This window comes from Trichoderma atroviride, chromosome 6 (assembly GCF_020647795.1).
Source record: "Trichoderma atroviride chromosome 6, complete sequence".
NCBI classification, from domain to species: domain Eukaryota; kingdom Fungi; phylum Ascomycota; class Sordariomycetes; order Hypocreales; family Hypocreaceae; genus Trichoderma; species Trichoderma atroviride.
In genome coordinates, this window is record NC_089405.1 from 3893489 (window position 1) to 3919933 (window position 26445).

A 26445-nucleotide genomic window follows, 5' to 3' on the forward strand; every position below is an offset into this window, starting at 1 on the left:
CCTCAAAATGTTGCGTAAATTCTTGGGAAATTGTAACGCCCAACTCCACGCAAGGTATGGCTGAACGATACAATTAAAAGCTTTTTGCTATTGCCAACGTTGAACTCAAAGTCACTTTAACACTCCAGAGGAATAATCAACAGCCTTCAATGGAACCTTTCATGATTCACAACGAAACAGTATCTATAGCTGTAGTAACCAACGATTGTACAAAACCTTCAATAAATAGAAACAGCGATATAGTAATCAGCGCTTCCGTAGTACGTCCTTTACTTTGTCTAGCAACTGTACCGTCAACTAAAACTCGACTATTTTTACTAACCTAAATATCTCTTCGGATCATTTGCGGCCTATTTCTACTTATTACCCTTTACTTTTTAGCTTCATCAGCCTACTCTTGGAAAAATATGGACAGGTGTATTACCAAAGGAACGAAAAGATTGCCTTTTTCCACATGGATCCTCTGCTCAATTGCAGGCTCTATCTTGAGTGGGCTAGGCTCTTTTGCTGGCAAGGCATGTGTTGACTTTAGCATTCTCACTGGCCTTAGCATTGTCTTAGCAGCATTATCCAGTATACACCTTATAAAAAATCCGCAACCAGGACCAATTGAGAAGTTCCTGTCAGAATATTTCGACCTTGTCGAAGGTTAATTTCTCCCCACTAATATACCAGCCCATTACGGAGTACTTTACTGTATAATCCTCACGCACTGAAAGCGTATAACTGACACACAAAGTCCATCATGGTAGCCGTGCAGAAACGTTTCCATCAACCCCTCTCAGCCCTATTGCCTTCTCCCTGTTCTAGACCTGCCAAGCATTGTAGACAATGGTCGAGCACAAAGTCAATTCAACTAGCTCGACGCCACAAAAAAATGTTTCAACGCCATCCCGTAAGTGTGGCCGCTTAATATCACCACAACCACCACCACCACCACCACCACTTACACGATGTTATTTTTCCCGTGATAACGATACATGCACGACACATCGCTTATCTCTTAATAAGCCTCCGCATTTTGCTTAAACTGGGCGCAAGATGGAGTTGAGCGTTACAATCTAGGGAGTGTGAGATCTGGGATCCGCTCATATCCACCCGCGGGTATCATCGGTACGATTAACTTGCGGGCATTTTGTGCCATGAAAACACGGGGTAGCGTCAAAAGGTTAAAATCACAACGAAAAGGCCGTCTGAAGAATGAGATTCTAGACCTTGATTACGCGGAATAGATTAAAACTTCAGAAGATAAGCGTAATTATAAGCGTGGATTACAGAGGCCCGGATATGGTAAACAAGTAGAAGCGCTATAGCCATTGTAACTCTACTCTATGGAAATCATCATACAGGAAAAAAAAAAAAAAAAAATACATGTCTTCATAAAATATACAGATTCATAAAAGTAACGCCATGCAAACAAATCTTCATTTAAGCAAGAGGCGCGCAAGTGAAAGGACCACGGACAGTCTTGGCCTTGTATTGGTTATTCTGTAGCCATGAATTAGTCTTTGATCGGTGGCGCAAAAATGTCAACAAGAGAGGATCAACACTTACAATATCAACAACACTGGCGTATGTTCCGCAAACCAGCACAACAAGTCCGACAACCATAGAAAGACTGCTCAGGGCGAAGTGGACCAGGTTCTTGCGCTCCCAGACGCTTCCCTCCTTGAGCAGCACGAACCAGAAAATGGCGGGGAAGTAGTAGGTGAAGCCGGAGATGAAGAGCGACGATGAAATGGACAGAAGATCCGAGAAGAAGGGAATGGCCTCGGCAATGATCCAAGCGACGAGAGTGATTATGGCGATGAGCACAGTCCATGTAACCCATCCCATGGTGGTGTTGACATATCGGATAACGGAGTTCTTGTAAACGCGACCGTGGATGAAGCGTCCGACGACAGTGCCGTTGATGGATCCGGAAATGAAGATGACGGGCAGACCGATACCAAAGGCAATCTTGGAGATGAGGTGGCCGCCAGAGAGCAGAGCGGGAGACTTGACGTCGACTCCGACAAAGGCGTAGATAACACCACCGGTGATGGTGTAGATGGCAATCTCGATGAGGCCAAGAGCCCAGATGGACTTTTTGTAATCGGTGGGGGTGTGCATCTCGTCCATGAAGGAGAACTGGCAGATGGAAAAGCTGTAGGCGAAGACAATGTTGGTAATGGCGATGAAGGCGTCGGCAAAGGACAGGTCCTCCTTGGGCCACGGCGACCAGTCAACAGCAGACAGTCCACCGGCGGACTGGTTGGCCTTGATACCAGTGGCAATCATGGTGATACCAATAGCAAGGATGATGGAGACGAAGTCGATGTAACCAAGAATGGCGAGCTCAGTAAAGGACGGAGGGAGGGCCAAGACGAAGAGGATGATGGCAGAGATGACACCAAAGACGAGGGAGCAGATGGCGTTGTCTGTAATGTTGAGGAAAGCAATGGTACCGGTCAGGCAGTGAGAACCAACAAGCAGAATCAGTTGCAGGGCAAACATGGCTCCCACCAGCTCGTATCCAAAGCGACCAGCAACCAGTCTACCAGCATCAGCGTAGTGGGCAACCTCGGGAAACTTGATCTTGACCATGCCGACAAGGTCACTTGTGTAGATGGCGAGGAAACCAAGACCAACGGAGCAGATAACACCGGCAACCATGCCGAGAGTCGCAAAGGCACTGGGCAGAGACAGACTGCCGAGGGCAATGGCCTCGACGATGAGCACAACGGTCAGACGCCTCCATCCCAGACGGTGAAACTTCTGCTCGCCCTCTTGGGCCTTGGCGCGCTCAACATCCTCGCGGAACTCATCGCTTGTCTCGCCGGCGATGGGAGCATCGTCGAACAGGTTGGAGGTAGGGTTCTTCTTGTCATCGTAGCGGCGGTCCTTCTCAGACCCCGACGGGGAGATGGATGTGTCAGACATGATGGATGTGTGGGGGGTATCAAAGATGCAGATGAGAGTTTGAGTAAAGACAGTGATTGGGTATCAGGTATACTGTAAGAAAGAAAGGAGCAAGAAATGAAGTTCAAGCTGACACTCTGTCTCAAGGGAGGGGAAACAGACGATGCCCAGGTCTATATAGGCCGAATCCGTCCGTTATCTTGAGGATGAGAGAAGAGAGAGGAAGCGAGATGAAAAAGTGCGGAGGTGGAGGCGGACGAGGAAGTTTAATAGCCAGCCCAGGTGGTTTGTGCAGATCTAGGCCGATCCTCAGTCACTCATCCATTACGTGCCCTTTTTTGTCCACATCCAGGTTGCTAAGGGCTCGTTATCAATGGCCAGCCCAGTCCACAAAGGGCCGAAACTGGAGCAAGGGCAAGCAGCCAAGCAGCAATCGTCGAATAAGCTCCTGCCATAGAGTTGCCAAAGGCTGCATTGGAGCGAGCAGCGCCAGAAGAGGCGAAACCGGGGTGGCCGTGGTGTCGGAGCAGCAGCGCCACGGACGGCGTGGGCGTATCAAGGGTTCCCGGCGTCGAGATAGGCTCCTCTTAGACTGCGCTGCTAGCCAGAGTCTCCAAGATCCTCCGGCCACCGGATCTCGCACAGAGTTCGGTTTCTCGTACGATTCGATTGATTGCCCGTTCAACGAGAGGCGCTGCCATCATTCCAGGCCCGGCTGGTGCTCCGAGGTTCGGTGTTGCAAGCACTGAATTCCCCATAGATAAGAGAGAAACCGCGAGCCCATTCTGAGCGTTTGCAATGGGCGGACAATCTAGACTGCCAGACCCTCTTCTTGCCCAACTCGCGCTCCGGCCATGATATGCAGAGCTCCTTGGTCTGCAGCAGGCACAGACACACGGTCCAGCCTCAGTCCGGCTCAGCTCCTCTCAGCTTGTCGATGCCGACTCGACTGCATACTTGTACATGGACTGCTTGCATCATCGCGGTCCCCTATATTTCCATTTCCTGCTTTGGGGACCTACCCCAGACCCCCCGCAAAACGACAATGGACTGTCAGAAGACGCTTCTCCGCAATCTTGTACGTAAAAGAAGCCATCGTGAGAGGTGAATCTCGCCCATTGCCCTGATCTCAAGGGCAGCAAGACCCTGCCGTGCCAGCCGGATCCATGCGGACCCGAACCCTGACGAGCGCAAAGAGCGACTGACTTGGAAGCGAAGGTTCGTTTCTGCCAAGTGGACCGTGGACCAAGACAAGATTTTCTCTCCGTTGCGCTGCGTTGCTCGTCGCATTCTTGCTGGCAGCCCGCAAACGTCATTGTGATAGGACGCTTGCGGTTCCCAGCCCGCTGAGAGGACGCCGTAATAGCGGGCCCCCTGCCCTAGACGGCCCACCGCGGCCCACCGAAGCCACTGACGCAGCCCACTGAAGGTTCCATCGCAGGTCCACCGGGGCCTCTGACCGTCCACTGTGCGTGCGCTGCGACTCTGCGAGATGGAGCCCGCTGCGACTCAGGGCCAGTTTCGATGTGTCAAGAGACCGGGTTTTGCTCGAATAATGCCTCGTCGAGGGAGGCGAACGCTGTGACCAAGCGAGATTCTCGTATGAGTGCCCGGACACGGACAGTATCCAGTAAGTGAGGGTCTCGTCGAGTCTGATAATGGCGAGCTGCGTGGCACAAACCCGGTCTGCTTGGCCACCCAGGGACCAAAGCTGCTGGGGGTCTGACTCTGGTTTTTCGTTTCGCCCTGTACAGTATTCGTGCGGGTTGATCAATGCGAGTAATGTGTCGCGTGTGGCGTCGACAGAGTTGCTTCTGGCTCTTCTGGCTCGTTTCGGGGGAAAAAAATTCGTTCCATTTTGACACTGCCGAGCGGAACGGATTTAGTCGTCGGCAGGACCTTCTGCACACCACCTTGCGGCACTGAGTGCCGGCCGCCAAGTTGGTGCCTTGCGCAAGCCTCGCGGTCTGGCCTTGTACCGGCCTGGCAGCTGCGGTGGGAACGGAGGCCAAATTGTCCGCGCAGGTACATGCCGCAGACCTTGGCAGGGCCGCTAGCAGGCACCAGCGACTCGCGCCAGTGGTGGCCTGAGGCGACTTCGCCTAGCGCTCTGCTTCCAGCAGGTCTAGCAGGTCTAGCAGGTCTAGCACTACCCCGGGGGCCTTGTAGCGAACCTTACGGGGGCCGAGCCGCTGTGCAAACCCATCCATCTTCAGCCACTTTGGCAGCGATCTCGACTTTTTTCTCACCAAAGTCACTTGCAGTAGCGCGCCTCACTCCAGTTACCCCTTGCGGCTTAGCGCGGCGACGCTACTGCCGGCGATCACTTCCACGCGCCTTCTCGAAAGCTGCCTAACGGAGCTATTCCAACCATGGGCTTTGGATTACCATTACTGTGCCGTAATCTGTTCATGTTGCTATTCGCAGATGAATCAGCATTTGTTTTTACTCTTTTAGAATGCTTCAAGCAGCTCAAGCCATGTCGAGTCGCTGACAGGCGCCCGCCCAGCAACTGCCGTGCCCGTCCTGCATCTCTGATCTACAGTACAGTATATGGTGTGGCGGTCTTCATGTTTTGTAATTCGTGCATGCAGCGCGCGTCTCCTCCCTCCATCCCAGCGCAAGGGCGGGCGATGCGGAACAGCGGGAAACCCTCGAGGCCGCCTAATTCCGCCATCATTCTTGCCATTGGGCGCCCAGTCGCACGCTCCAGTCTTCATCAGCCGCCGTCCCATGTCTGCCAATTCGCCCATATCGAGCACAGGCCCCGAGATGCCCTGGCCTATCGTAGCATCACGGCCCAGCACCGTGACATATGCTGCCCCCTGCCGCTGTAAGCCGTCGCTTTGCTGAACCATCAAGATACGTGTAATAACGATGCGTAAACATGGTGCTGTAGACCGCAATTTTCCCCACGCCCTCTACATGGGGCTTGTGTTAGCTAAGAGGCAAGAAAAAAAAAAGACGGAAGCATGCTGTGGCGGAGGCCAAAATACTAAATTGCCTCTGAGGAGCGACGGAACGAGGCAATTTCCCTCTCCACCACAAAGACGCCAAACTCCAGCTCCAACTTTATGTTGCTTCCATTGGATGAGTCGCAATGAGGGCTCCAGTCAAGTTGGGGTAATGAGTCTAATGACAGCACATTATTCAATTGATACTCTGGGGTTGGGGAACCCCAGAAAGACCCTCGAGGCTGCTTACACGCGAATCCAAAGTTTCGTAATAGCTTCGTCCATCATTCGTTGTGTTGAGAGCTTATGGAGTCGACCTTTGGATAGAGTAGGGAGCTCCGCTCTCTTCCCCATGGGCATTACTTAATAGCAGCAACTTTGTTTCAGAATACCACGCACGCAGCACATGTCGTTCCACGTCATGCATTGGCCTCCATAACAATGGCTGTTGCACCAGTCGAGGTCGATGCATCCTTTTGCCGAACATCTTACTCAACACGGACAAAGGCTGCAGGTGGTCTGGGTGCTTCCGAGTGGCGAGCAACGCGCAGAAACATTCTCGAACAAATGAAAAGTTCCCAGCTAATGCAGCGAGTGATGTCGATCCTTGCTACGTCAAAGGAGCTGCCCGATATATCCGGTGCTGCAGACATGTAATGGCAGCACTAGAACAGGCAGACATCAATAACCAACGCATAGACCACTATGCGTACATAGACGCAACACAGCTAAAGATGGCTCGTCTCAAGGAAATTTGAAATTTCTTCTCATCATTCAATAAGTGAAAGGACGTCTTATACATTACCTAGCAACAAGTGGTGCTTATACTCGGCTTAATCCTCCCAACAAAGAACCAACAGCTAATCCATGGACAGAGAAGATCAGAGATAAGAGAGACGAGGGAAAACATACAGTAACATCTCAAAAAAAGAGTAAACTAGATTGGATACACCCAGCATGATTAGCGCTGCATCGAGACCAGAGCCGTCCACCTCAGCTTTGGAATGGAATCATGCATCTAGTGCAGCACGCCACGTCTCCCGTAAACCGTAAACAGGAAGCATATCCCGAGCCAAGTGCTGATCATTGTCAAGGCCTGTCGACGTGTCTGCATGGATTTTGAGATAAGCGACTGCTCGACACACTTACAGGAACTGCTCTGATACAGGTCAGTCCCATCATCTGATCATCATGCGATCTTGCATGTACCCAGTAGTAAGATCAATGCGTGTAATCGGGATAGCAAGCCTGTGAAGTCTCCCTTGCTTGCATATCTGCTGTTTTCCACTTGCTAATTTCAAACTCCATGGACATGCGTTGGTTCATTAGAAATTCACACACCCCAGAAGTTGGAGGGTTACAGTGATGCCTTGGACGCATGTATTCCACGCCCTTTGACCCATGTCTCCAACCTCGCATCGCGATGCGAACCCCCGCAAAGTAGACGGCACTAACCAGATATTGGAGATGTTGGTTCGAGAAGGATGTCTATTTAGCCGTAAATTGATCTATTCCTTTTTCCCATTGTGCACAAGGTTGATTGCAAAGAAAATACGAAAATATGTAAAAGTAGACGAGAGGTATAGGGTAGGCTTCAATGACGAGTCTAAGCGGCTCATCTTGCACGTGCTTTCCACTGGCGCTTGGCAATCTGAAAATTCTTATCTTATCGGCATCTAAATTTTGTGTGCAGCGATATTGCCCCTCCAAAAAAGCGACATCCAGGCATCGCCAAGGCCATTTTTCAGCCATACCAGCCCAGATTCTGCTCTTTTGTGCAGCTTGTCATTGCAATAGTTTCAAAAATACTTTGCGACTTAAAAAAAACCATCTCCACCAGACTCAGACCCTCTTGCTGAATCACCATACAAAACGCCATCATGGCAACCCCACTGGCTCAATCCGAGCCATCAGCGGCTCCGGCTGTCGCTGCCTTCAAACCGATTCACAGCCTGGTCCTCGATACCGGTCCATTGATCAAGAACGATCCTCCTGCCAGCGTGCTCATCTCCAAAGCCGAAAAGCTCTACACCCTCCCCAACATCATCAGCGAAATCCGCGACGCCACGACCCGTTCTCGAGTCGAAACGACACTGCTGCCATTTGTCACTATACGATCCCCCAGGCCTGAGAGCCTCAAATTCATTGCCGACTTTGCGAAGAAGACTGGCGACTATGGAGTGCTCAGCAAGCCGGATATGGAGGTGCTTGCGCTGGGATATGAGCTGGAGATTGAGAGGAACGGCGGCGATTGGAGACTGAGGAATGCGCCGGGCCAGAAAAGTGTCAACGGACGGCCGCAGGCTAAACAGTCAACAGAAGAGAAGGAGAAGCCGGAGCAAGTCGAGGAAGCTCAACAGGCCGATTCTGAACAGAGCGCAGAAGCCGCAGACCAAACAGAGTCTCAGCCTCAGCCAGATACCGAGACAAAGCTCAGCAATGATGTGCAGAGTCTGAGTCTAGAGGCCTCGGGCAGCAGTGAAGAGAAAAGCGAGGCGACACCAGAAGCCGTCGAGAGCGCTCCCGAGCCCTCTTTGGCAAAACAGCCTGAAGAACAGCCCGAAGAGGCTTCAGAAGACTCAGATGATGAAGGCTGGATCACCCCCTCGAACCTCAAGAAGCAACAAGCCCAAGACTCTGGCGCCAACGGCACCAACGACAATGCTCCCCCCAAAACTCTGCAGGCCGCCATCCTAACCTCCGATTACGCCATGCAAAACGTCGCACTGCGCATCAACCTCAACCTCGTCACGCCGTCCCTGTCCCGCATCACATATCTCAAGACGTGGGTGCTGCGCTGCCACGGCTGCTTCAACATCACAAAGGACATGGACAAGCAGTTCTGCCCCAAGTGCGGCCAAAGCACCCTCACCAGGACAAGCTGCTCGACGGACCAACACGGAAACTTCAAGATCCACCTCAAGCAGGGCTTCCAGTGGAACACCAGGGGAAACGTGTTTAGCGTGCCGAAGCCGGTTCATGGCAGCGCCAACGGCAGACTGCCCAAGCACGTGGGCGGCAAGAACAACTGGGGTAAGGATTTGATCTTGGCCGAGGATCAAAAGGAGCATAGCAAGGCGCTGGATGAGCAACGGAGACAGAGGAAGAAGGATCTCATGGACGATGATTTCTTGCCGGGGCTTTTGACGGGCCACAGGTCTGGCGCGGGGGGCAAGATCAAGGTTGGAGCTGGACGGAATGTCAACTCGAGGCGGAAGAGGTAAAGCGGTGGAAATTGGCTGGGCTGGAATTGTATATAACGAGTAATGACCTTTGGAAAATGGAATAAAATAGACTGAAAAGAACAATTGCAATTCTACAAAGTCACAGTGGTGCGAGATCTATCAAGGCGGATTCAGGTTACATCTTAGTAGAGAGGACAGTAATTGCTTGTATGTTCCTCTTGACGAGGCTTGAGCTTTTTTTTAATCTTGCATAGATGCAAATGTGCCCAAATAAACTCGTAAACAGCTAATATGAAAACATAGAATCTCCCACTACCAGTCGCCTAAGAAACGCCAAATTCCCTTTCAGGTTCCCAATCAATCATGGAGAAAAAAGAAGTTTTTCCAATTCCAGATAATCTTTTTTTTCCAACTGCCTCTCCCCTGCTCAGTCGAAGAGCTCCTTGTCAGACTTGCCACCATCTCTCGGGGCAGTCTGTTGTGCGGTTTGCCCTCTTCCAGTACCCGCTCACGTATTCTTTCCATCAAAGCCCGTTGACCATCTCTTGGTGATATCCGTTAAGAAGTTTGTCGTTGATATTGCAAAAGAAGATGTGCGCATTATGGGCTCTCCCAAGCGAGTTGCTGATGGCTTGCCGAATCGCCTCAGTGCTATGTCAATGTCGCAAATTTACATAGCCTCAGCCTCTGGAAATCACAGCATTAGACACAAGACACCCCAGGTGGAACGAGGCTGTTACTCACTCTGCTGGGTCAGGAGCAGGGTGAATCTGCGCTTCAGCGTAACACGCTGGCGAGACCACTTGTCGTCGGGCGAGAAGCGCGCGGGGTGCGCCGACTTGGTGACCTGGCCGTGGGCGACCTTTTTGAGGGTGTAGAGGCGGTTGCCGCTGGCGTCGAGGGTGTACATCAGATGCATGGTGGGCGGTTGTGGTTGAGAATTTGGAGTGAGTGTGTAGTTGGGAGAGGAAGAATGAGGGCACGAGATGTGATTGGCGTGGCAATTGGTCACTGGATTTGCAGGTCTGGCGAGGAGCGAGGATGAAGTTTTTGGTGATGCGCCTTTGGCCCTGGGCGGAAAAAATTGGTGAGTGGAGCGCTGGCGTTATCGATAAGCATGCGCGCTAGTACAAGTACAGCCAATTGTGATTAATTCGTCCAAACTTCGAGTCCAAGACGAATTACATTCCTTCGTATGGTTAATCCGATCACTTTCAATAGAAGAATAAAAAACTTGCAAATCATCAAGATGAGACGTTGATATGTTTTCATCAGCAAGAAGCAATAAACTATGCAAATCTACAAAAAACACTGGCCAACGGTGCCAAAACTCAAATCATATATCCAAGATGAAGGGTGAAGAGAATTTCGCCCAAAAAGGAATGTCCAGAATGAAACTGAGAGAGCATCTCCTCAAGACCCAGCCCAAATCCAACACATCTTTTCAACATCCAGCTGTATCCATATCCAACACACAAACCGGCATCCCTTACATCTCCTCGCCAACACGGGCCTTTTTGTCTCCAGCCCATCCCTCGCGCTCATAAAAGCGGAAAACAAGATCATAGTCCTCGAAATCATGCACGATGCGATCAATGCGGCGATATCCGCGCACGGAATCAACAATTCGCAGCGCCATAGCGCCCTTTGAATCGGGGTTGGCCAAGCCGTAAGGGTTGTCGCCACGGCCCTTGGCCTCGAACAAGGTGACGCTGAAGCGGCCCGGCTTGAAGATTTCGACAACGTGCTCGATGATCTCGGCGGTGGTGCGTCCGCTCTGGCCGCCTGGGACGTTTGTCTCAAACGAGGCAAACGAGAAGCCCGTCTCGGGGGTGACGTGGACGCTGAAGTAGTGCCCGGCGTTGTTGCCGCCCTGGGTCTCGTCCTGAGCAGAGGGGGGAGGGATGATGGCGTTGGCCGAGAAGCCGCATGGGCTGAAGAGGTACGAGTCGATGCGGGCATCGGGATAGACCGAGGTAGGGTACACGTCGGCGAGGCCGCACTGCTCCGTCACGACTGTGCCCAGGGCGTGTCCCTCGGTGGTCAGGGCCTCAATCTCGTGGAGCTTCTCGCTCGGCTCGTGCAAGTCGGACTCGATGCCATCGGCAAAGACGTCCACCTCCTCGAGCGGAGTCGAGAGTCCGCCAAGGCTGTCGGCAGCGTCCTGGCGAGCCTTTTTGGCCTCGGCGGACATTTTATCACACGCGACCGCACTCGCGTGTGACAGGTAAAACTGCTTGGCATTCTCCGGGTCGAGATCCGTCATCAAGATCTCGAGCGTCTCGTCAGAGGCATTTGCCACGGATCCCATCTTGCCAAAGCTGGCGGGAATTGAGAAGCTGGTGGGAGCCACCTCGTTGCTCTCCGAGTCAGGAGTCAAAGGAGGTGTGAACAATTTGTTCGGGGTCGTGATGTAGAGATACCAGTGGTCGCCGTTCATCTTTCCAACCATGTAGGCACTGCCGCCGTCAAACATGTCGTCCAAGTACTTGACCTCCTGCTTCCAGCTGCGGTGAGGGCCATGCTGCTTGTCGGGGAAGAGAAAGTTCTTGCGACTGTAAAACACGCGGTAGGGAGTGGCGATGGCCTTGATTTCGGTGGCAGACGCAGCGTTGTCAAAGGTGAAGCCTGCATGTTCAGCAGCAATGTGGAGCATGCGCTGGAGTCCCAGGAGAAGGGTGGTGGTGCCGCAAGTCTTGAGGATGAGCTTGTGGGGGAAGACGAACATGCTGGACTCGGAGAGAAGATAGGCATCCACAGTCTCGGACTCGAGAACCGAGAGAATCTTGCAGTTGACCATGTCAAGCATGGACACCCAAGTATCAGCAGCCACAGCCTTGAGACCATTGGGCCGGGCACCAGTGGGCAGTGCCGAAGCACTGGGCGCAAACCACACCTCTAGCAGCTTTTCAGGACCTGATGATGTGCGTGTTAGTCAAGATATTCCTGGATAGAAAAGGTATAAGTGAATGCTGATGGAAGATACGTACCTTCAAAGGCATAGGTGGAGTCCAACTCGGCAGCCACATCGTGGTTGATTGTCAAGTGGGTTGCCGACGAAGGGGAAAAGGTGTAATTGTTGGGGACTGAGAGATTGGCCATTTTTGCTGATGACTTAACCCAAAGCACGACGGGATAAAGAAAACGCAGTGATGCCCCTGACGACGAGTCCGCGGAGCACTAGCTGCCACTCAAACAGACTTTGCGGCGTCTGCTTGAGCGAGTAGGCCCACAGGAATGTGGCGAGTCCAACGACGCTGGCGGAAGCCAGCAGCAATGGGGGATTATGAAAAGCCCAACGTCTGTGGAAAGACGTCAAGGAGGCTGGGGACAGAGAGGGTAGAAGAACCGATTCTGTGGCGAAATGTTGCGCGGAGAGCTGTGTTTCCCGATATCTATGGAATACCGAGAGTGGAGGTTGGATTGGTATAGACGGGGCGTAATTTGGAAGCTATTCAGTATCTGTGTTGCTTGAAGGGGTGCTATCGAGGCCTGGATGGGAAGATGGTTAGCTCTTCAATGCACACATGGCCATGAGTTATAGATGGAGCTCTGCGGGCAGCTCAAGATGGAGAAGCTGGGACGCAAAGTAAACAAAGAACATACTTGGAAGGTCGCGAGAAGAGGAATCGCAGGAGATCAGTTGATCGCATAGAAGGCCAAGGGAAGAACCAGAGAAGGGTCAGGCAGGCCACTGCAAGAAGCGGCCGGTTGAGTGTCTTTCGCGGACAGCAGAACGTCTAGCTCCTCATATCCAGCAAAGTGAAGATGGGCAGAGAAGAGCTACAGGAGGCTTTCCCCAGACAAACAGGCGGTCGTGTGACGGTGCGGATAGAGTAGGAGAGGCGCAAATTGGAGGCGCAAGCAGTAGGGCGATATTTTCCCCTAGTGTTTTTTTTTTTTTTTTTCTCAGTATCTCCCCGCGGGGACGAGATAAGGCGTGTCGCTCGTTGGCCGGCGGCGGGAGGAGAAGCTGCTGTGGATGCCTCAGAGATGGCTCAGGCTGGATGGCAAAAATTGGACAGCAGTGCGACAACAGAGTTTTGCAGTTGTTTGTTTGTGCGCTGCGGTTTTGTTTTGGCTGCGAGGGTTGTGCTGTGTTTGTGTGATGCTCGACGCAGCCCAATCGGGGCGGTGATGGGTACGCTGCAGTACCTGGCCGCGCTGCTACAGGGCCGGGCCAGCTGGTGTGCGCAGGTACCGGCAGGTACATTTTGGGTGCAGGTCCCCACTAACACGCAAGGAGTCGATGGGCAAAGATGGCTGAGACGAGAGCTGCAAGACGTGGAAGGTCTCTTTCTCTCCCTACATTGACTACGACATAATATTGTATTACTATAAGTAAGCTGAGCGAGTGAGACAGAAGACGTGACAAGACACGATTTGCCAGGCCGATACTGAAGTCTCTGTAAATCATCCTCATATTACGGCTGCTGCACTCAATAACAGCTGCAGCTCCCATCTGGAATTTTCTTCAAGGTCCCCACAATTGATGGCCAGGGACATGGCACGATACGTAATGTGTACAAACTCTTTTTAGCATTTTTGGCTGGGCGGGACGGCGGGGCTGGCCGGATCAAGAAACAGGCTACAACGCCTCAAGTGCTTTCGGATGACGAAATTGCTGATGCAGGTGAATATCTCCAATATGCTGTGTTATGGCTGGAGCTGTGAATCTTGCTAGAGAGACTCCCAGGCTTCGATGCCGTCTAGCAAGATGACACTTTGTGGAGAGAAGCTGGGCCGACTCTTTCATCACAGTCGGTGTTTGCACCACCTAGAACCGAGCAATTGAGTTTGAGACTTATCTGCGGTGCGCTAGAGGAGCCAGTGCACGAAACCTTGCATTGCAGACATGATGCGCCTGGCAAGAAAGGGTTGATAAGCTGCACAAACACGTGTAATACTCATTGTACTACTGTATTCACCGGCTCGTATTACTATCCGCAGCAGTGCCAAGGCAAGGGGCAGCTGCTGCAGGTCGAATGCTGACGCTATATCACGATAGAAATGCTGCATGTCATGCCATCTCATCGAGCATTGCATACCCAGGTAGCGATTCGAGTCTCCGTTGGCAAAGTCACATCTGGCATAGCAACTACGAGCATCATCTCTAGGGCTGACTACATGTATGAGGTGCTACCATGGCTTATTGCAGCACCCGTAAAGTCTATATGTAGGCAGGCAGCAAACATTGCGGCAGCCCGCTCTCCCCGGGGAGACTTTGTCAATGTCTCACAGGACTCACGGCGAGCTGCAGCTCCGTCACTGCATATTGCACTCACACATCACCAGGGGCTGGCCAACGGATATAGGCGCCACATTCATGTATTCTCTATCCTGGCAACCTTTTCACCAACCTGTGCGGTGATGCCGGCGAATACGTGAAACAGCGAACAGTCCTTGTACTTGTCCACAAGCGTCCCATCATCTCTGCCTTGCTGCTCTGACGGCACCGTTGAAATGTCCCGCCCATTCATCACCGTGCCCACCGGATAAAACGGCCGCTTGCCCTCTTCCACGAGCGTAATAAACTGTGTATCGATCGGTACCGAGCCCAGAAAGGGCACCTTGAACTCCTCTGCCATGGACCGTCCGCCCCCGGACCCAAAGATGTCGGTGCACTCCGAGCAGTGCGGGCACACGAAGCCGCTCATGTTCTCCACCACTCCCAACACGCGGATGCCCGTCTTGACGCAAAAGTTGAGCTCCTTGCGCACGTCCGCCGTCGCTACTGCCTGCGGCGTCGTCACGACCACTGCGCCCGCCACCTGCCCCGGCCGGGCATCCTTTTGTAGCGACTCGGCCAGCGAAATGTGCTCATCGCTGGTCCCCGGCGGCGTGTCGATGAGCAGGTAATCCGTCTCGTCCCAGAGCACGTCCTTGAGGAACTGTCGGACCATGGCCGTCTTTTTCGGGCCTCTCCAGACCACGGCGTCGCCTCGCTTGGGCAGCAGGAACCCCAGGCTCATGGCGTGCAGGCTGCCCAGCCCATTCTCCGGATCGGCCTCGTGGACAGTGACCGGCGCCCATCCTCCTGGCACCTGCGTGACCTTGGACGCTTCGATCGAGAGCATGCGCGGGATGGACGGGCCGGTCAGATCGACGTCGAGGATTCCCACCGAATGGCCGGCGAGCGTCAGAGACAGGGCCAGCTGCGTTGTCACCGACGACTTGCCCACGCCTCCTTTGCCGGAGAGCACCTAAAACACAGGTTAGTTGATTGATGCGCCGCCAGTATTGCCGGTGAACTGCTGAATCGTCATCATTTGGCGGGGTGTTGGACGCACCAGCACAACGTGCTTGACCTTTTCCAGGCCCATGATGATTCTGCTGCTCTGCTGAATCTAATGCGTAGATGGCGCAGTAAAGCGCATCAGAAGCGCTGCCAAAGTGGCCAGGAGGACGTATTTGCGAATGGCTCTCGGCGGCTGATTTGTAAGATGGACATGGAGATGGAAATGTTGCGAGCAAGTTTCCAGCAGAAGCGCCGATTCGCGGAGCGCGGCTTTGGCCGGAGATTTGGCCCCGCCATATCACATGTCGATGCTACCTCTCTTTACCTGCCCCTCACTAAGAGCAGCTTGTCGATGGCACATCTGATGTGCTGCACCCAGGCTTTTGTAAAGATGCACTTGTACGAGACAATCGCGAGAATTGTATTTATTTGGTTCATGGTGGTGTGTTTAACTATTGACGAGACCAAGTCTAATTGGCCGACTTCTGATGAACCGATAGCCTGCTCGCACGATAGGTACATACCTATAGTTAATACAGTACACTATCACGAATCATCAACGGCATGAGGCTTTAGACATGTTCAATGATACGAGTCCACATTACCTGTAGTTCGGATAATTGCTCGTATTTGGAACGTGCCTATTAATCTCAACTACAATCCTTCTTCTCTCGTTGAACAAGCATGGTGAGCTCTTGTCCTCTTATTGCTGAAGCAATTGCCCAGTTGTATTGCTGAATGCCCCTACTTACCCAGTAATCATGCTTGACATTCACAACTACCTGTCTCAGGCTACCAACTTCAACCTGAGCGAGTAAAATACCGTTTCTAGGCGTAATGCGATGTTCTAGGCGGCTGTGATTGAACCACTCGTTATGCCCACCTCGAACGCCAGACCATTTCGCCATATGCGTGACTTTTCTTCCTTTTTCTAGCCAGTATTGCCTCCGCTTCCACCAAGTCCCGCCAAAATTCCTTTTCAAAACATTACCATCAACAGGAACGTCCTGTAGCCTGGGTTATTTTTGGCCTTGGGCAATTAAATTGAGTGACAACACCAAGTCGATCTCCGTATGTCGGTGTCCGGGCTGCTAAATCCTTACGATGCCTTCAAGATATATATATAAATAGAAAACCTGTCACCTTCTTTCCATTGCCAAATGATACTAAACGGTGTCGCAAGCTATTCGGTGATACATCTGAAGTAATTGTTAGCAAGTTCTTACAAGTCAGTGAGAGGATACGACGTCTTTTCAACTACTGGAAAATCCAGTTCGAAGCATTACATTAATCTTCCGCTAAAATAAAAATTTCTCAATCTATTTTCTCGCAGCTGTTGCCAGTCTTACAGCTTCCACCGCTGCTTACTCGACCAACGAAGCCATACAGCCCAACTTCTACTCTGACTCCAAGTGTACAAAGTATATAGGAGAGTCCGATCATGCCTGGCCTTACCTTGACGCGGATCTTAATTCCCCCCGAGGATACGTGCCTTACATTCTCCCCGCCTTTTGGGACGGCCAGCCTCAATCATGTAGGGGCCTACTTTTACGGCAGCAGCACTCTAGTTCCGGCATATTGCGCTTTGCATACCGGGTTTTCCTGCGATGTAGGGGAACGGCCACTAGAGTTTACCATCAATCTCAGGGTCATGGGTGTGTGTAAACTTCATCTCTTAAAGGCAACCATCTCTGGAAGAGCACTAGATGCCACTTTGGCACGGCGGATTAGTGAATACATATCTTTAGGGACGGTCTATCTGGTATCCTTCGACTTCATGTTTATCTAAATATAGGTAGGACATGTAGCTCAAAGCAGCACGAAGCGGGGTAGTACAGTTAAATGGCTGGGGTAAAGGTCGCGGGGTCAGAGCCAAGGGCGCTTTCTTTCCATGCAAGTTGCATTGTATAATCAAGTTTTGTCAATTACTTGCATTTCAAAAGTCAATCAACATCATCTTAGGGGGCAAGATGATTCAGCCCTCCCTCAGTTTTTCCGCCACACCTGCTTCCATCACAGCAGATGCCGAGCGGTTAGTAAGACAATCAAGGCATCAAAGAGATGAATTGGTTCGAAATATCGCACCAGAGCAAGCAACCTTTGCCAAGGTGATGCTTCCTCTTGCGCAAATGCAGAATGATTTCGCCATCGAGGCCAATGTACTTTGCTTTTATCGACACGTTTCTGCAAATGCCGACATCCGCACAGCGTCGGCGAAAGCGCAGACCCTCTTTGACAGGTTTCATACTGAATGCTGGATGAGAGAGGACATTTTTAAACTTGTCGATGCTATATATCATAATCATAATACCGAGGAAATCACGAAAGAGTCGTCCTTGTTTTTGGAGACGGTTTATGACAAATTTGCTCAGTCGGGCTTGGGAATACGGAATACTGTGTCCAGAGAACAGTTCAAGGAAATCAAAGGCCGTCTCAGCCAGATCCATGCAGAATTCCGCGAGAATCTTGGCTGTCAGACAGATGAAGTATTCTTTACATTGGCTGAGCTGGATGGTGTTCCTGAATCTATCGTCAAGCAGCTTGAAATCAACTCCAGCAACAAGCTTCGGATAGATTTGTCTAATCCTGTGCACAGGGGCATTCTCTCGTCCGCTGAAAAGGGCGAGACGCGGAAAAAGCTGTACTTTGCTATCCAAAACAGATGCAAGGGAAATGCACCCCTCGTTCAAGAAGCTGTACGACTCAGGTATGAAATGGCAAAGATGCTGGGATTTGCCAACTATGCCGCTTTTCAACTACAGTCAAGGATGGCCAAGACTCCGGACCGCGTAAATGAGTTCCTGGCAGATTTGCGATCTAAGCTGACACCCTATGGAGTCGCATCATTACGGATATTGCAAGATTTCAAGAAGAGTGATGTGAAGAATGATGGGAATGGCGAGTTCTTCCTTTGGGATGATGACTTTTACCGCAATCGAATGTTGAAGTCCCGGATATCTATTGACAGAACACGAATCAAGGAATATTTCCCTTTACAGACTACGACAACAGCCCTCTTGAATCTTTTGGCCCAACTGTTTGGCCTATTGTTCGATGAGATCAAGGCTACCGACAGCATGGTATGGCACACAGATGTCCAGATGTTTGCAGTTCATGACGATGAAACTCATGGGGGTGGATTCCTTGGTTACTTGTATCTTGACCTCTTTCGCCGAGATGGCAAGTATCCAGGGGCATCATGCTTCAATTTACAACCTGTAAGTATATTTTTCCTCAGTAGGAGCAGCGATATGGCTGGCAGAACGCAGAACATTGCCTGATTAATTTAACCACTCTACAGGGGTTTATACGAATAGATGGAAAACGCCATTACCCGTCGACTGCATTACTGTGCGCGTTTTCTAAACCGACACCGAGCAAACCAACTTTGCTGAGCCATTTTCAGGTAGTAACAATGCTTCATGAACTGGGCCATGGCATTCACGACCTGGTGTCCAAGACTCAGCACTCACATTTCCACGGGCCAGAAGGCGTGCCAGTTGACTTTGGCGAGATGCCAAGCCAGATGCTCGAGTATTGGTGCTGGACACCGTCCCAGATCAAGTCTCTCAGCTCCCATTACTCATACATCAACCCAGAGATGCTTGCTTTGTGGAAGCAACAAAATAAAGGCAAGATACAGCCTGAGCTCCAAATGCCAGACGAGCTTATTGAGGCACTGATAAAGGCTAGCCGGGTCTCATTTGGACCGCTATCCCAACTTGATCAGCTTCATCGCGCCTATTTTGACATGACCATACATCAGCTCTGTAGTGATGAAGAGGTGGAATCCGTGGATCTTACGATGTTATGGAACAAATCGCGGAAAGAAATAGGACTTATTGATGGACAAGAGGTTTTTGATGGGCATTACGCACAGGGTCATGACTACACTACATTCCCACACCTGATGATAAATGATTATACTGCTGGCTATTACGCCTATCTTTAGTAAGTCAAACTGTATGGTGGTGATTTATGACGGACCACGGCCTAACGTTTGGTTGACAGCTCCAAGGTGTACGCTGCGGATTTATTTTACAGTGAATTCCAGAACCATACTCTGGACACTGAGAGAGTGCAGCGTTATCGCAAATGCGTACTTGAAAGTGGTGGAAGTAGAGATGGCTTCCAGAATCTAGTCGACTTCCTAGGCCGTGAGCCATCAGCAGATGCATTTTACAATAGTTTGCTAGATTAGCGTTTAGGTGGAATAACCCCAGAATCTTGGGCATATAGTATCTTTGTCCGCTAGAATCACGGCTTGGTAATACAACTAGCACATATGCCACGTAAACTTTGGGTGGAAGAAGGGTATGAGCTGTAAAATGATTTCGAAATTCCACTATATAATACCTCCCTTACATGTGTACATGCATATGTGTGTCAAAGCATTAACAAGAAGTACATAATCTCATCGCCCCATGCTCCCTACACTGTCTCCGATAGGACTACCTGTATCCTGTCCTCACATTTCTCCTCTTCTGGCTGCTGAGGATCATTCTGCTCAGGTGCTTTTCCCTTTGATGGCGCAGGCACAAACTGTATGGATCCTTTCTGGTACGCTATCACAGGCCGAGTGCCATCAAAATATCCTAGTAACTCGGCTCCACCATCAGAGTCGAGATTCAGGGGAATGGGAGCGCTGAAGCGGACAATGGGGCCACCATCCACTGTAAATCCAATAAATTCGCCCAGAACAGAGGTCGAATTCTCAAAGTCGTCTTCAACGTTTCCCTGAATGGTGTTCCTAAAACACCGCCGGCTGTTAGCGAGTGGAAGCTGTAACAAGGATAGGTACATGCAGGCATTCTTACACTTCGCTTACAGAAAGAACGCTATTCCTCCTTGTAGGGCCTTGCATGAACTTGTTGATTCGCTTCTTTACGCAGTCGTGAAGGAGGTGCAGCAGCCCGGCGATAACGAGAACTGGTGTTCCTAAAGCAAGGGCCCATGGCCTTGGAATCAAAATCAGTATGTTGCATCTGCGTCTAATTATGAGTGGAAAGCTTACGGGTGCCTTCTGTTTCTCAATGAGTGTGCCATGGCGAGAATGATACCCATCATCGCTATTAGCGACCCGACCTGAGTCATGGTCCACGTGGACCAGTACAGGGATATCAGATTCTCGCCATCGCAGAACTGCAGGGCCAGGAGAGCAAAGGCTTCCATGATGACGACGCCAGCCGACACGATTACGCAGGCGAGGCACATCAACATGTACTTGACTAGCTTTCTTGAACGCTTTCGTGGGTCATGGCTGTATAGCTCGATGGCTTCTTGGCCCCTGTTGTTGGCACGATATATTAGTTTCCATATAGTCTTGTGCATGTATCTTGACGCGAGCTCTCAGCAAGCCAATGAGAGAAATGGAGACGACGTACTTTGTATATGTCCATGATGCAACGAATAGAATCATGAGATTCAGCACAAACATGAACCAGTAGATGATTCTGAAATGCCATCGATCTAAATCGGATGCAAATTGCGCATATCGCTTGCACAATTTATCATCCTTCACGAACGTCTGGACCATAACATCCATCATATCTGAAAGTCCGCTCAGGTATGGTGCACCTGGGAGTAGGCTAAGAGAATGAGAATAAAAAGATGAAAAAAGTAGAAGAAGGGGCTATGTAGGTGAATAATAGCAGCTATATTGACCAGTGTTGAGGCTGTGCTAGTCACTGACAAAACAAGACTTGGCTGATGCACACATGGACGCAATCAAGTCTGGCATTCTTCATTTATATATAAATCCTGCCCTTGATCACTGCCCTCCTTGCATATACTTCTTGGTTGGGATTTGCCCGCTTCCAACTTCATGCATACAGCACTTTTCCTCAGCCAGAGCCATCGGGAGTTGGTCATTAGTCACACAGACCCTCCACAACAAGCAATGGTAGCATCATGTATATCAAAAAGGGGATAAGAAGGAGACTTGGTACAAACAAGTGTGCGTATTCGAGTCCAATCATTTATCGCTACAAGGCAGTGACAGCGGGAGATCCGAGTTTAGCTCGCGCCCCCAACTTCTCCAGGCCCGCAACAGCATCGAGAATCGACGTATGGCGTTTTCGGAATACTTGATTCGTCACTTTGGATGCGTTTATCCGTGTGGCGAGCGCTGCCGGCGGCCAGAATCGGGCAGAAGAAGACAAATCTTCGGCGAGGCGCATATGCCTAGGTAACTGCGCATTGACTATTTACGGCCATGACCGTATAGCCAAGAGGAAAGAGTGAAGTGAGCAAGCAAAGGTAGCTACGAGCATGTAGACCGCGGTTTAGCTGGTAAGATGGGCTTTCGTAAGGAAGTGATAACGGCTAGTTAGGCTATGCTCGCTATACTGAAAAGTTATGAGCCATCTAGAACGCTGATGAAGAACGCTATTCAGCCGGAGCGTCAGACAAGCAGCTGGTCAACGCACTGACATCTTCTGAAGTTACACGCTCTCCACCTCTCCGCCTCTCCTTCTCTTGTCCGATCTGAAGCCAGAGAGAGTGACGGTTAGTAATACTAGAAGATTGTCCCACTCTCAGCTGATGTTTCACTGCCGTAGCGTTGAAGTATTCTGCCATTATTGGCATATCTCAACGAGTCCTAGAAACCTCTATACTTTCAGCTTTATCCTTTGCGGAATGTTAAGATGACAATACACGATCCAAGGATAGTAGTATATGCTTCAATATAGGAGTAGTAGATGTTGAACATGTAGTAACCGAGTATTGGATATCCTATATCTAATCTAGATTTAATGTTCCTTAGTTTGCAGTTGTTTGCACGCCAAGCGTTTCTTACATGGGTATTCAGGTTAGGAGGATGAGCTAGCGATAAGAGGCACTATTCATATCTACGTCGTTTCAGCTTTTTCAGCTAACATTGGCGCCAAGTAGCAATGTGTAAATGACCAGCCGACATGCCTCTCGGCCTTCAGCTGAGATGTGAAACAAAGTGATATCCTCGGTTTCGACGCAAATCCGAAAATATCACGGGAGATAACGTACATGTAGCCAATGATTCACCGCGCGGCAGCCTTGGCATAGATTGAACCGAGATGAGATTGGTTACCAGGTATCCGAACATAAGCGCCAAGGCGTGCCCGCAGATAGCGTCCATTCCTCTTCGCTGTGTCGTATTTAGATCTGACCTATATTTGTCTGATCTACGTTTTAAGCTTATTTGCCATGCATACCTTATGATCCGCCTGGCCATGTGATTCATGTTTCGCAAGGCCTGAACTGAATGAGACAAGTCCAGCCGCGTTACGCCCGCATCTTTCAAGGTTGAGTACTCCTATTTAAAAACCCTTGTATCTCTTCTCTGTTATAATAGAATTATCATCCCTGAAAGTATTGATCAACTCTACTCTCCCGCCCCTTCTATGCGGAGCAAGAATAACACCTAAGCGACTTGTTTGGGCGGATCAAAGGATGTCAGTTGAGTACTCTGCCAAGTTTTAGGCTGCAAGCAAAGACCAATGGGGTCATTTACACACTTAGGATGGCGGCAAGTCTTGGCATATCCTCGAGATAGATAATGTTTGCCACTATCTATAGCACAGCCACAGAGCCTGGTAACGTTGTAAGCGATGGGATTCAACGTTGAAATGCAACTTTTAGGAGGCTATTAAAACGGTGAGCGGTCTTGACAAAATATTGCGTTGGGTAGTGCAATGTTCTGGAACTTGATAGATGCAATTACCTCTATCAATAGTTCCAAGCCTCAAGAGGAGGTGAATATAACTCCCAACTCAAGCAAAAGGCTTGCGCGCCCATGGGCCAACTGGTGCCAAGACTTGATTGTCTCGGATTTTATTTTGGCTTCCTGCAGCAGGGAGAATCTTGGCTGCAAAAGCGGTGTGCATTTGCGGCAAAGGGGCACCAGCGTTGCCACGTATGCTGGTCTGAGCTCAAGATTCTGATTCCAGCTATCTAAGGATTGACTCAATATTAGTATAGATCTGATCTGTGGGATAATACCAAGGACGGGTGCAGCCGAGATATCTCGAAAGATTTGGCCCACATTTTCGTCAAGTGACGGCTACATGTAGTTTTACTGCCGGGTACCCGGAACCTATCTCTGAAGCAAATAGTGGCCTTGAAGGATCATGGAGCTGATGAAACGCTGTTAGATTGAAGTTGACAAACCAGTCGTTATTTCTACATAGCGAGTGACTTATTGGGTGGTGGACAATGTGCCATCCTTTCCTGCTATCAAAATCTTGCTCTGTGCCTCGTCAACTGGATCCACGGCCTCTGTGATGATGCGTCCAGCATGGTCGTGCCTCTTATCCCACTCCTCAACTTCAGCGTTTGGCACTTTGACCAGCTTATGACTCTTCGCGCCATCGTCGAGAGTAACCACTTCTTCGCGGATTTTGTAGCCTCGGAGACGAGGAATGCCGTGAACCCACAGCCAAAAGTAGGCCGCACAGCCCACGAGGCTAGAAGAATATTAGCACTTGAGCTAAGAGAAATTGCTACTACATTCTGGATTGCAACTTACATGCCAACAGAGGTAACTACATACGTAGCGTACCAGAAACTAACGTCGCCACCAGTTGCTCCTCCTGCAGGAGGGTACCACGGCATGATGAGTAGGTAGAGGTTCTTGAGAATGCTGAAGTAGATAGCGATATCCCAGGCCTTGAACACGGGTCTTGGCAAATTGAGAGCTTTTCGCTTATGCCTCACAATAAGAAGACCAACACTCATCAGAAAGTCAAAGAAAGAGCCGGGATAAACACCAAGGTCAGTAACTGCAAGCTGAGTTAGCACTGACAAGAAAACGAACAAGCCAAGATAGAGCTATTTGATCACGTACCAAAGTTGAAGGCATCTCCAGCAGGGGGTGCTAAGATCATGATGAGAGTAATGACATATTTGAACAGGTATGGTCCAAGAGCGGTGCCAAAAGGATAAGTCGAGACCCAGAAATTGGTGAAAGGGAGGACACCTTGTCGACCGCATTCACGAATAACCCTCGAGCTTCCAATCAACACTGCTACTAGATTACCAAAAGCACTGATTGCAATCAGAAAGTTGAGCGCTCTGATACCCTTGCTGTCTCCAAAAACATTCACGAAGAATAGATTGGCAACAGTAAGCTTGCCGCCGACAATGTCTTCCTTCGGAACTAAAAGGCCTCAAATTAGAGATGGAATATGTCCACATCAAGTTTGGATGACTTACCGGCCGAATAATAGGCAACAACCGTCAGAATGTAAAGGACTGTAACGGTACATATGGCAATGAAGCCATTGCGTCGAATTTTCTTGACGGGATTCTACGAAAAAGCATCAGAAGAAGAACAAATAAATGATGGCCGTCCGTGAGATGAGATTTAAAGCATACCTTGACTTCATTCGCAACGTTGAAGGAATTTTCGAATCCGGCATAGGAGAAAATAATCTTGTATAAACTGTTTGTCGTTCCATAGGCAGTAGCTTTACCCTCGAACGAATTGTGGAAATTGGCCGTCGGGTTCTTAATTCGAGTATGTCCTCCAAGGACTACAAAACCAGTGATAGAGATGAAGAGCAGTGTAGAAAGCTTGATGAAACCAACTACGTTGGCAAAGTGATACGCATGTTTGTTGTGCAAGACCACAGCTGTTGTACTGTATAAGCTTCTTTTCGCATTTGTCTTTTCATTATTTACAAAAACTTACCAAGGACTGCGACAGTGTAGCCAGCCACGGCTACTCCCTTTAACTGCCAATCGGTTGGGTTGTGATCTGACATTTTGAAGATGTACTCGGCCAGAACTATTTGTAGATTTAAAGTCAGCTATTTTGATCTACCCAATCCTCAAAAATAAACTGGCAACGTACCATAACAGTTTCCGCTGCTAAACGACAAAATCACAGTCTGAAAAGCAAATGCCGTTGACATCAGCCAACGTGGCCGTGGAAATGCCTGCTCAAGGTAAACCACCTCGGCTCCAGACCGCGACGGAAAGTAAGACGTGAACTCGAGATAGACAGAAAACGCGCATGTTGAAGTTAAAAATCCAAGAGCCCACCATATCAGACTTAGACCAATGCTGCCGGTTCCAGAGAGAATGCTTGAGGCTGCCAGTATTTTTTTAGCCTCTACAAGGAAGAGTGGAGAGAAAGGTTTGCTCACGAGTTGAGAAGATGCCTGTGCCGATCATCTTACTCACATTCAGAAATAGAATTGTCATGGGCCCAACATTATATCCCAAGGGTGAAGACTCTTCAACAGGCGCACCGGCGGCATCTTGATAAGATACCTCTGTATTGTTGGCTGCTTTCCCTGCGACATAATACGTGCCTCCGGCAACGAGCTCGGATGGATCACTGTCCGATGACGACCCTCTCTCTTCTACTTCCGTAGATTGAGACTCTTCGCTACTCTGGAAAGGACGCCGCCAGGAGAACGGCATTGCGTCTAGATGTACCTGAAGTAATCGAACGTAAGCTAGGAAGCATATACCTATTACCAAAGGATGTTTTCAGCAAGAGATATTTGGCTACAAAGCCTTGTCGATGAGCTTGCTATATATTGATAAGTGACATGGTACAGCTGGGTAACAGTTCAATAATTTAAGCTGGGTCTCCGCGGGTCATTGTTGGTTTTTCTTTTGCGCAGTGCCATCTCCTTTCAGCTCACTCCATAAATTACTACAAACAGGTGATCGTCACCCACTGTGTGCTGTAGCGAAGAACCTTGGCACTCCAGATCCATGACTAGCGGATGTGATACCATTGATGGCGATGATACAAGGCCCCGATAACGCAATTGACGTCCCTATCAACTCACCCTATTTCGCTTAAGCCGCGTCTGAACTCGCTTCTAGACTCGACGTCTCCTCTGCGCTGAACCCTCGCCTGCATGTGCTACCGAACACACGAGATGTTGGACATGCATGCAAGCCCTTTATTGTGCCTTGCCTGACATTACACTAGACTCTTAGCTACGCACGACTTCCACGACCAGGGAGATGTGTGGGGGAATAGGCTCATTCAGCGTGGAGGGCACAATAGGAAGCTTTCTTTGGAGGCTGGCTGCCATGCCCGAAAATACCCTAAATTCGACAATGGACAGCGTTTTCTGAGAGATTTGCGTACTATGTCGCCATATTCGCAATTGTGATGTGATGTGGTACCAGGATCTTGTTACAACCCTTGACTTACTGTGTTGGT

The 26445-nt window shown here is 50.0% G+C and overlaps 10 protein-coding genes across 10 annotated transcripts; 3 read left to right on the plus strand and 7 right to left on the minus strand.

The window, feature by feature from the left end:
* Positions 1–1280: 1280 nt before the first annotated feature.
* TrAtP1_011917 (uncharacterized protein) lies at positions 1281–3107 on the minus strand. The gene is made up of 2 exons (XM_014084944.2): positions 1555–3107; positions 1281–1488 (listed from the first exon to the last, which is right to left on the minus strand). The coding sequence occupies exons 1-2, from the start codon at positions 2920–2922 to the stop codon at positions 1429–1431; spliced, it is 1428 nt and encodes a 475-aa protein (XP_013940419.1). The 5' UTR covers positions 2923–3107; the 3' UTR covers positions 1281–1428.
* A 2247-nt stretch (positions 3108–5354) lies between these two features.
* TrAtP1_011918 (uncharacterized protein) lies at positions 5355–5759 on the minus strand (the record flags this gene model as incomplete). The annotated part of the gene is made up of 1 exon (XM_066115309.1): positions 5355–5759. One exon carries the CDS (start codon positions 5757–5759, stop codon positions 5355–5357), a length of 405 nt encoding a protein of 134 aa, XP_065971407.1.
* Positions 5760–6296: 537 nt separating this feature from the next.
* TrAtP1_011919 (uncharacterized protein) lies at positions 6297–6512 on the plus strand (the record flags this gene model as incomplete). Its single annotated transcript, XM_066115310.1, has 1 exon — positions 6297–6512. The coding sequence occupies one exon, from the start codon at positions 6297–6299 to the stop codon at positions 6510–6512; it is 216 nt and encodes a 71-aa protein (XP_065971408.1).
* A 1223-nt stretch (positions 6513–7735) lies between these two features.
* TrAtP1_011920 (uncharacterized protein) lies at positions 7736–9079 on the plus strand (the record flags this gene model as incomplete). The annotated part of the gene is made up of 1 exon (XM_014084946.2): positions 7736–9079. One exon carries the CDS (start codon positions 7736–7738, stop codon positions 9077–9079), a length of 1344 nt encoding a protein of 447 aa, XP_013940421.2.
* A 631-nt stretch (positions 9080–9710) lies between these two features.
* TrAtP1_011921 (uncharacterized protein) lies at positions 9711–9959 on the minus strand (the record flags this gene model as incomplete). The annotated part of the gene is made up of 2 exons (XM_014084947.1): positions 9711–9727; positions 9785–9959. 2 exons carry the CDS (start codon positions 9957–9959, stop codon positions 9711–9713), a joined length of 192 nt encoding a protein of 63 aa, XP_013940422.1.
* Positions 9960–10282: 323 nt separating this feature from the next.
* TrAtP1_011922 (uncharacterized protein) lies at positions 10283–13137 on the minus strand. Its single transcript, XM_014084948.2, has 3 exons — positions 12647–13137; positions 12031–12532; positions 10283–11956 (listed from the first exon to the last, which is right to left on the minus strand). Exons 2-3 carry the CDS (start codon positions 12140–12142, stop codon positions 10530–10532), a joined length of 1539 nt encoding a protein of 512 aa, XP_013940423.1. The 5' UTR covers positions 12143–12532; positions 12647–13137; the 3' UTR covers positions 10283–10529.
* Positions 13138–14364: 1227 nt separating this feature from the next.
* Positions 14365–15363, minus strand: TrAtP1_011923 (uncharacterized protein; the record flags this gene model as incomplete). The annotated part of the gene is made up of 2 exons (XM_014084950.2): positions 14365–15243; positions 15331–15363. 2 exons carry the CDS (start codon positions 15361–15363, stop codon positions 14365–14367), a joined length of 912 nt encoding a protein of 303 aa, XP_013940425.1.
* Positions 15364–17176: 1813 nt separating this feature from the next.
* TrAtP1_011924 (uncharacterized protein) lies at positions 17177–19559 on the plus strand. Its single transcript, XM_014083359.2, has 3 exons — positions 17177–18496; positions 18580–19229; positions 19290–19559. Exons 1-3 carry the CDS (start codon positions 17249–17251, stop codon positions 19477–19479), a joined length of 2088 nt encoding a protein of 695 aa, XP_013938834.2. The 5' UTR covers positions 17177–17248; the 3' UTR covers positions 19480–19559.
* A 150-nt stretch (positions 19560–19709) lies between these two features.
* On the minus strand, positions 19710–20826 carry TrAtP1_011925 (uncharacterized protein; the record flags this gene model as incomplete). Its single annotated transcript, XM_066115311.1, has 4 exons — positions 19710–20028; positions 20096–20236; positions 20293–20565; positions 20663–20826. The coding sequence occupies 4 exons, from the start codon at positions 20824–20826 to the stop codon at positions 19710–19712; spliced, it is 897 nt and encodes a 298-aa protein (XP_065971409.1).
* A 2579-nt stretch (positions 20827–23405) lies between these two features.
* TrAtP1_011926 (uncharacterized protein) lies at positions 23406–25817 on the minus strand. Its single transcript, XM_014083414.2, has 8 exons — positions 25406–25817; positions 25111–25350; positions 24949–25044; positions 24633–24889; positions 24471–24564; positions 24103–24414; positions 23785–24037; positions 23406–23722 (listed from the first exon to the last, which is right to left on the minus strand). The coding sequence occupies exons 1-8, from the start codon at positions 25683–25685 to the stop codon at positions 23455–23457; spliced, it is 1800 nt and encodes a 599-aa protein (XP_013938889.1). The 5' UTR covers positions 25686–25817; the 3' UTR covers positions 23406–23454.
* Positions 25818–26445: the final 628 nt, after the last annotated feature.